Raw genomic sequence first — 9,493 nt, 5'->3', positions numbered from 1 at the left:
CATTAATATTCTAAATGGCTCCTAGCTTCCTGTTACAGTGTTTGCTAATGCAATAGCTAACAGGAAAGAAGCTAGGTTTCAAACGGTTCCCTAGCAACACAATTCTGTGAAAACCTTCTATACAGAATCCCTCTTTTTCCATAAAATGTTCATTAGTAGGTTAATTGTAAAGCTTTAAGATGCTCAGTATATGTACACTGCTACAGTATGACAGTAGTCACCATCACCTGGACATGTTACAAAGAAGCTAGAAAATTGGTAGTTTAACTACACTCCTGCAATAGTGATTTCAATAATAAAATTATAATGACCTCTGTATATTGCATTTTTTTTTTCTTATCTGGAGGAAACCCCAGGGGAGAACATGCAAACTCCACACAAATTATTATAAAAAATTCCCTTTTGACGAGATAGCCCACCTGGGCAGTAGGCACTGAGGACATGGGAATAGGGACACACTCTGAGCACCCACAGTGTCCCAGGTGGGAATCGAACCCAGGACCTTCTTGCTGTGAGGAGACAGTGCTACACTGTGTTTGCTGAAATTAATACCATACAGAAAAACAGGATAAAAAAATACAGCATATATTAACCACAGTCCAGAGTTTAATGTTTCTTTCACTTTTTTCATGATAAAACTAAATAATTTGCCAAGAAGAAGAAAGGTAAATAGACAAGATACATTAATAGTTACTGGGGGATTTTTTTTACACTGACGAGTTTCAGTTGAAAAAGCAAAGTAATCTTCAAATGTGCTGAAACAAGTCTGTTTAGTAGTTTTTCTGTTGTTTTATAAAAGTCAACATTAGAAAACCAGCAAGTGAACGTGTGTACAATTATTTTAAATTACAGTGAATCCTCTGAGAAAAACCAATGATTAGTCTAATCTGTATGATTGACAGGAGAGATGATCAGAGGGGTGGAGTTTTTACCACCATCATTAAGACTGGGACTGAATAATGGGTAGAGTTTCTCAGTGAAGGTGCAGCCAGTGAAGGAGTAGATAAGAGCTGCAGCATCTACGTCATAAAAAGAGATCAGACCCTCCTCATAATCCACAAACACCCCGACCTTCTGAGGCTTTGTCTTCAGAGAGAGGAGGACAGGAGGGCCAGCAGCAGCTCTGTACTGATTTCCATTCCTCAAACCTATACTCCAGAAGCCATTCTGGGGGTTCGGTGTGATGTCTCCCTTCCTGTTGATCGACCCTCTGGCCACTCCTAAATCCCACTCAGTCTGTCCTTGAACCTGAACTTCGTAGTAAAACCTTCCTGAAGAGAAGCTCTGCTTTCCTAAGACACTGGCACAAGGAGCAAATCTCTCTGGGTTGTCTGGGAGATTCTTCCATACATCACCATGATTTACTTGTTTCCCATCATCAGACAGGGTGAGCTCGGCGTGTGCTGTCTCAGGATCCAGAGTCACATCCACTGCATACTGCTGGACCCTCGTCAGCTCAACATCATCACACAGCTTCTCCATCTCTTTCCTGAGCTTCTCCACAGCTCTCCTCACAGTCCCCTGGTATGATGAGCAATGGACACTGACCTCTGCCCAGTCCTTGGTTTGTGGAGGAGCGTTCAGGGATGGTAAGCTCTGGAGGAGGTGGAGGTGGTCTTCCGTGTGTGTGAGCTGCTCCACCTCAGCGCTTCTCTTCATCAGCTCAGAGATCTCCTGTTCCAGCTCTTTGATGAAGCATTCAGCCTGTTTCTCTGTTGTTTTCTGCTTCTCTTCAATCATCTCAATGAGCTCAGCCTGGCCTCTCTGCGCAGACTGCATCAGAGCCATGAAGACTTGCACGCTGCATGCTATCTCTCTGTCTGCATCTTCCTTGCTGAGCTCCACTGTGTGTTTGATCTCCTGAATCTTCAGTCGTCTCTCCTGGACCATCTGCTGAATTTCAGCCTCTGTCTTCCCCAGCTCAGCTTTCTTTCCATCATATTCTTCTTTCAGAGGAACAATATGATGTGACCTGTGGTCTAAAACAGTGCAGAGCACACACACACACATCTGGTCAGTCTTGCAGAACAGCTCCAGTGGTTTCTCATGCTCTTTACACATCCTCTCTTCCAGGTTCTCCACAGGATCGACCAGCTTGTGTGTTTTCAGGCCTGTGATTCTCTGATGAGGCTCCAGGTGAGTCTCACAGTAGGAGGCCAGACACACCAGGCAGGACTTCAGGGCCTTCAGTTTGGTGCCAGTGCAGAAATCACAGGGAACCTCTCCTGGTTTGACACATGGTTGGTCTGGGCAGCTGCTGGCTTTCATCTGAGCTGACTTTCTGAACTGAGCAGCCATCTCAGATATGAAGATATTGACCCGCAGCTGAGGTCTTGTGTTGAAAACCTCTTTACACATGGGACACTGGCACTGAACACTAACATCCCAGTGTTGTGTGATGCAGTTCTTGCAGAAGTTGTGTCCACATGGTGTGGAGACTGGATCAGTGAACACATCCAGACAGATGGAGCACAGGAACTGCTCTTCAGAGAGGAGACAGCTGGCAGCAGACATATCTAAGACACAGAGACCGAAAGTGAAAGTGTGAAATAACAATACTGTAACACAATTCTTGAATAATCATATTAGCCAATATCAAAGTTATATTATTGTAATATTATCAACTCATTTTGAGTTATGTGGTTAAATTGCAATTCATTTATTTGACAAGTAGTGCAAAATGAAAACAAGGAAACATCCAGTAGCAGCAGTGCAGGGTGTTTTTCAGTCAGCAATGATTATACCCACTTCCAAATCCCCTCTATAGCCTATATAGTAGTGTAACTAGTGCCACCTAGCAGGGCAGGGGGAGTGAAGGAATAATATTTAGCTACTGTATCTGTTGTTTACTAGGCTATAACTAAATATTAGCATTGGCTAAATAATTTGCAGTGGTGCAGCCTATCATATCTTTGAGTTAAACTGTCATTTAAAAAGTCTCCTATAGACAGTCATCAGTCCTGTAACTTCTGAAGACATGCACTGATCTGTTTAACAGAGAGCCAAATGGAGGCAGGTGTTACAGATTAGAGGAGACAGACCAGCAGAGTTCATCTGACTCAATGTGCACAAATTAATCAAGCTAAAATAGTGACTTCCTGGTTTTGTTCATGTTGTTGAAGCCATGAGAGTGATGCTCATCTCCTAATGACATCCTGTGATAAGGAGCTATGTCAGAGAGCCATGTGGTTTATCTGAAATGACAAACACGCTATGATGCTTAGGCTACTTCCTGAAGTCAAGCCGTAAAAGTTAAGTGACAATGTGCAAATAATTAGGCTATTACTGTCCCATTTGTGGGTGAACTAAATATACAAGAGTAGTGTTACATGTCACTGTGTAACACATGGTGTTTATCTGCTGTATGGCGCTTATAAATAACACTTCTCCAGGCACCACTACACGAGTGGAAACATCCCACCTGGATACAGCTCTTTTGTCACTGCTCTGTTTAAACACTAATATTATCTGCTGTACTCACCTGTGTACGTAAGACTCCGCTGTATTGTTGAGAACGGCCTGGTGAACTTAGATTTATTTTGCAGTGTTTGTTGCTCTGAGTTAGCATACGGTTACGAATCTACAATACTTCTAGTTTCACTTCAGCAATGTGACGTTGAAACAGCAGTTTCTAACAGTGTTGCCCCGCCTCTTATAGAGAGCCAAAGTCACACCCCTTTCCGGGTTAGGCATGGTCAATCCAAACGATTCAGCTATATTTAGAATCAGGAGAGACAATACAATACAACATTTCACTCGGACCAAAACTTAGAAATAGGCTAAACGTTTTTTTTTTTCATTATCTTTGTATCAAATGTTATGTCTATGGAAAAAAGAATGGTGGATGAAATCCCTTGGTTCGTAGGGGGCGTGACTTTGGCTCTCTTGAGACGGCCACTGATGGTGGAGACAGCTCATTACAGGCAAGTGACCAAATATGACTCTAATGTTATGGCTTAGCCTTTAGTTTACACCATTGCTCTGCTAACAATGAAAGAAATGAAAGAAGGCAATACTTTGATCTGCTGCAATTCCATCATATCACAGACCTAAAAACACCTTACTGCTGCTAAATTATGACTCCTCCAAACTGTCAGTGGTTAGAGAGAGAGAGAGAGAGAGAGAGAGAGAGAGAGAGAGAGAGAGAGAGAGAGAGAGAGAGAGAGAGAGAGAGAGAGAGAGAGAGAGAGAGAAGATAGAGAGAGAGAGAGAGAGAGAGAGAGAGAGAGAGAGAGAGAGAGAGAGAGAGAGAGAGAGAGAGAGAGAGAGAGAGAGAGAGAGAGAGAGAGAGAGAGAGAGAGAGAGACACGTATTTGAAATGTAAACCTGTTGGTCTGCAGTAGAAAATAATTTCACACAATGGAAAACAGGGTTTTTCCTGGCTCAGAATGGGCCTTGTGGTCTTGACTGATCTTGAAATCAAATCCAGAGTCCAGTTTGTCTGAGACCGAGTCAAGACCAAGACTGAGGGAGGGTGAGTCCGAGACGAGACCATCAAAATGTGGTCTTGGTCGGTCTGGAGTACTCCAACACTAGAGATGTCTAGCATCAGTCCTCACAATGCTTCACTATCTTTAGCATCTTGGATCACAATGTTGCTACAGGGCAACATCAGTTAATGCTGCAAATCTGCACTGGTTTTATTCACCTTATGTAGAAGAGACAGTCTGGCTTGAGAGACTAACAGGAAGTGTAAACTACTAATGTAGCTGCTGACAGAAAATAAGCTAGGTTTCAAACTGTTCCCTAGCACCCGCATTGTGTGAAAACCCTCTATACAGAATAGCTTCTTTTTCCATAAAATGCTCATTAGTAGGTTAATTGTAAAGCTTTAAAATGCTCAGTATATGTACACTCAAAGTACATATACTAAGTAAGTATGACAATAGTCACCATCACCTGGACATGTTACAATGAAACTAGAAAATTGGTAGTTTTCACACTCCTGCAATAGTGATTTCAATAAAGTTTTAATGACCCCTGTATATTGCATTTCTTTTTTTTATCTGGAGGAAACCCCAGGGGAGCACAGGGAGAACATGCAAACTCCACACAAAAAGCCTCTTTTGACGAGATAGCCCACCTGGGCAGTAGGCACTGAGGACACACCCTCAGCACCCACAGCATCGAACCCAGGACCTTCTTGCTGTGAGGCGACACCGCTACCACTGTGCCACCATTCACTGTGTTTGCTGGAATAAATACCATAGAGAAAAACAGGATATAAAGAAAAATACAACATATATTAACCAGAATCCAGAGTTTAATGTTTCTTTAACTTTATTTTTTTATGATAAAACTAAATCTGCCAAGAAGAAGAAAGGTAAATAGACCAGGTACATTAATAGTTACTGGGATTTTCTTCCCAACTGACAGAGTTTCTCTCAGTAGAGCTCTGTTGAAAAAACAAAGTAATCTTCAAATGTGCTTGAAACAAGTCTTTTTAGTGGTTTTTTCTCTTGTTTTATAAAAGTTAACATTAGAAAAACCTTCAACTGAACATAAGTGTAAAATTGCTATGTTAAATGACAGTGAATCCTCTCTGAGAAAAACAAATGATTTGTCTAATCTGTGTGATTGACAGGAGAGATGATCAGAGGGGTGGAGTTTTTACCACCATCATTAAGACCGGGAATGAAGAATGGGTAGAGCTTCTCAGTGAAGGTGCAGCCAGTGAAGGAGTAGATAAGAGCTGCAGCATCTACGTCATGAAAGGAGACCAGACCGATCTGATAATCCACAAACACCCCAACCTTCTGAGGCTTCATCTTCAGCAGAGAGAGGAGGACAGCAGGACCAGCAGCAGCTCTGTACTGATTTCCATTCCTCAAACTTATAGTCCAGAAGCCATTCTGTGGTATCAGTATGATTCCTCCCTTCCTGTTGATCGACCTTCTGGCCACTCCTAAATCCCACTCAGTCTGTCCTTTGACCTGAACCTCGTAGTAAAACCTTCCTCTGCTCTGCTTTCCTAAGACACAGAGACAAGGAGCAAATCTCTCTCTGGGTTGTCTGGGAGATTCTTCTTTACATTACCATGATTTACTTGTTTCCCATTATCAGACACAATGAGAATTGGCCTGTGCTGTATCAGGATCCAGAGTCACATCCACTGCATAACTGCTGGACCCTCTTCAGCTCACTCTTCAGCTCACACAACATCACACAGCTTCTCCATCTGTTTCCTGAGCTTCTCCACAGCTCTCCTCACAGTCCCCCTGATATGATGAGCAATGGACACTGACCTCTGTCCAGTCCTTGGTGTGTGAAGGAGCATTCAGGGATGGGAAGCTCTGGAGGAGGTGGAGGTGGTCTTCTGTGTGTGTGAGCTGCTCCACCTCAGTGCTTCTCTTCATCAGCTCAGAGATCTCCTGTTCCAGCTCTTTGATGAAGCCTTCAGCCTGTTTCTCTGTTGTTTTCTGGTTATCTTCAATCGTCTCAATAAGGGCAGCCTGGCCTCTCTGCACAGACTGCATCAGAGCCGTGAAGACTTGCACGCTGCCTGCTATCTCTCTGTCTGCATCATCCTTGCTGAGCTCCACTGTGTGTTTGATCTCCTGAATCTTCAGTCGTCTCTCCTGGACCATCTGCTGAATTTCAGCCTCTGTCTTCCCCAGCTCAGCTTTCTTTCCATCATATTCTTCTTTCAGGGGAACAATGTCATGTGACTTGTGGTCTAAAAACAGTGCAGAGCACACACACACAACATCTGGTCAGTCTTGCAGAACAGCTCCAGTGGTTTCTCATGCTCTTTACACATCCTGTCTTCCAGGTTCTCCACAGGATCGATCAGCTTGTGTGTTTTCATTCTTTTGATTCTCTGATGAGGGCTCCAGGTGAGTCTCACAGTAGGAGGCCAGACACACCCAGGCAGGACTTCAGGGCCTTCAGTTTGGGCCCAGTGCAGAAATCACAGGGAACTTCTCCTGGTTTGACACATGGTTGGTCTGGGCAGCTGCTGGCTTTCATCTGAGCTGACTTTTTTGAACTGAGCAAGCCATCTCAGAGATGAAAGTATTGACATGCAGCTCAGGTCTTGTGTTGAAAAGCTTCTGACAAATGGGGCACTGGCACTGAACACTAACATCCCAGTGTTGTGTGATGCAGTTTTTTGCAGAAGAGTTGTGTCCACAATGGTGTGGAGACTGGATCAAGTGAACACATCCAGACAGATGGAGCAGAGGAACATGCTCTTCAGAGAGGAGACAGCTGCAGCAGACATATCTAAGACACAGAGACCGAAAGTGAAAGTGTGAAATAACAATACTGTAACACAATTCTTGAATATACATATTAGCCAATATCAAAGTTATATTATTGTAATATTATCAACTCATTTTGAGTTATGTGGTTAAATTGCAATTCACTGGAAACGTTATTTGACAAGTAGTGCAAAATGAAAACAAGGAACATGCAGTAGCAGCAGTGCAGGGTGTTTTTTCAGTCAGCATTGAGTATACCCACTTCCAAATCCCCTCTATAGCCTATATAGTAGTGTAACTAGTGCCACCTAGCAGGGCAGGGGGAGTGAAGGAATCATATTTAGCTACTGTATCTGTTGTTTACTAGGCTATAACTATATTAGCGTTGGCTAAATAATTTGCCAGTGGTGCAGCCCTATCAATATCTTTGAGTTAAACTGTCATTTAAAAAGTCTCCTATAGACAGCCATCAGTCCTGTAACTTCTGAAGACATGCACTGATCTGTTTAACAGAGAGCCAAATGGAGGCAGGTGTCACAGATTAGAGGAGACAGACCAGCAGAGTTCATCTGACTCAATGTGCACAAATTAATCAAGCTAAAATTAGTGACTTCCTGGTTTTGTTCATGTTGTTGAAGCCATGAGAGTGATGCTCATCTCCTAATGACATCCTGTGATAAGGAGCTATGGTCAGAGAGCCATGTGGTTTATCTGAAATGACAACACGCTATGATGCTTAGGCTACTTCCTGAAGTCAAGCCGTAAAAGTTAAGTGACAATGTGCAAATAATTATTGTGCTTGCAGATAGGCAAGCACAATCTTAGAATCTCTCATACTTATTATTATTCTTTTTATTATTTTTCTTCTATCCAAAAGTTTGCTTCACCATTTTCTCCTACAGTTTTCACACTACACAGACATGGGAGACATCAAAACGTGCGGCTCATTGAGGAATCGTGTGCATTTGGATTGCTAAGGGTTTCAGTTCGCCCGGTTTTCGCGATATTGGCGTTAACGTACGATTTTTTTCCCATTCACTTGAATGGGGTTTCGAAATCGTTGGCATTAAATTAGCTCTAGCTCAGACACCGTATGACCTGCTATTACCAAACTTTGTAGGTAGGTTTACAGAGTCACCTTTTACTCTGTGCGGGAAAATTCCACTATTTGACCAGAAGGTGGCGCTATAACAGCCATCCCTTACGTTTTGGTCCATAACTTTTGAACCGTAAGGGCTACATTCAAAATTATTTTTTCCCCTGGATTCCTTGGGTCATTCCGCATCTGCTGATATAGGCCCCGCCCATTTCCGTCGAACTAGATTTTCCGCCATTTTGAATTTTGTCAAAAAGCGTTTTTTTCGCTATTTCTCCTTCAAATTTTGCCCGATCTTCACCAAACCACATCACAGAGTGTGTGTGGGACTGTCCCGCACAAAACTTATTTTGCGTTTTTTTTTAAATTCCGCACCGTTGCGATATAATCGACCTCCAAAGTTCTGTGGGTGGGGCCTATTTCACAAAGATCGTCCGATGCTAACCAAACTTGGTACAGGTGTGGACGGATGTACTCTGAGCCTATAGGACAAATATTTTGTCATTTCGCCTCTAGGGGGCGCTATAGCAGCATTCAGTACCTGTACCTTCTAAATTGGTTTATTTTGAAGGGCCTTTTGAAGTGGGGGCCTACTTCACAAAAACCACCATAACTCCGGACCACATTGTCCGATCCGAACCAAACTTGGTCCAGGTATGCACATATGTACTCTGAGCTGATAAAAATAAAATTGTGTTATTTCACCTATAGGGGGCGCTATAGCAGCATTCAGTAGCCTGTATCTCACAAACTGTAAGAGTGACTGTTCCCAATTGGGTACATAGGTTCATAGAGTACTCTTCTAATCTGGCCTAAAAAATTATACCAATTGACCTCACGGTGGCGCTATAGCTGCCCTCTTTATGTTTTGGTTTGTAAGTTTGGAACCATAGCTTCTACGATCAAAATTCTTTCTGCCTGGTTTCCTTGGCTCCTCCCGCTTGTACTCACAAAGGCCCGCCATTTCCCGCCCACAACTACTTAGTACACCCTAGCAACGATCTACGAATGCCCCTATACCGATGAGCCGAAAACACCATAGCATCCAGTTAATACACCCTTGCAACGGTCCTAAACACGTCCTAGCTACACATTGCCGATTGGGGCTGTATTGATGCTGGATGGGGAGGCCGGGTCTAAGGCAGGGGGGCGGTGCAAGGGGGGCGGAGTGTCACGGGGGAGCAAGCACAATCAA

General features: G+C 43.3%; 1 protein-coding gene and 1 pseudogene across 2 annotated transcripts in view; both read right to left on the bottom strand.

Moving 5' to 3' along the window:
* On the bottom strand, positions 1–3,605 carry LOC310783061 (E3 ubiquitin-protein ligase TRIM39-like). The gene is made up of 2 exons (XM_083643848.1): positions 3,482–3,605; positions 1–2,516 (listed from the first exon to the last, which is right to left on the bottom strand). Exon 2 carries the CDS (start codon positions 2,512–2,514, stop codon positions 883–885), a length of 1,632 nt encoding a protein of 543 aa, XP_083499974.1. The 5' UTR covers positions 2,515–2,516; positions 3,482–3,605; the 3' UTR covers positions 1–882.
* Positions 3,606–5,564: 1,959 nt separating this feature from the next.
* Positions 5,565–9,493, bottom strand: part of LOC310783806 (E3 ubiquitin-protein ligase TRIM21-like) — a 5,120-nt pseudogene continuing 1,191 nt past the window's right edge. Inside the window, exon 2 of the transcript in view lies at positions 5,565–6,676. The product of the transcript in view is annotated as an E3 ubiquitin-protein ligase TRIM21-like (transcript). The remainder of the gene's footprint in view (positions 6,677–9,493) is intronic.

This window comes from Poromitra crassiceps (assembly GCF_964638095.1).
Source record: "Poromitra crassiceps genome assembly, chromosome: 10".
Taxonomy (NCBI): domain Eukaryota; kingdom Metazoa; phylum Chordata; class Actinopteri; order Beryciformes; family Melamphaidae; genus Poromitra; species Poromitra crassiceps.
The sequence above is the reverse complement of the archived record's forward strand: the minus strand, read 5'-3'. Positions and strand labels throughout refer to the sequence as shown.

Excerpts from the sequence above, each read along its gene's own strand:
- LOC310783061 (XM_083643848.1), bottom strand. The coding sequence starts at position 2,514 with ATGTCTGCTGCCAGCTGTCTCCTCTCTGAAGAGCAGTTCCTGTGCTCC.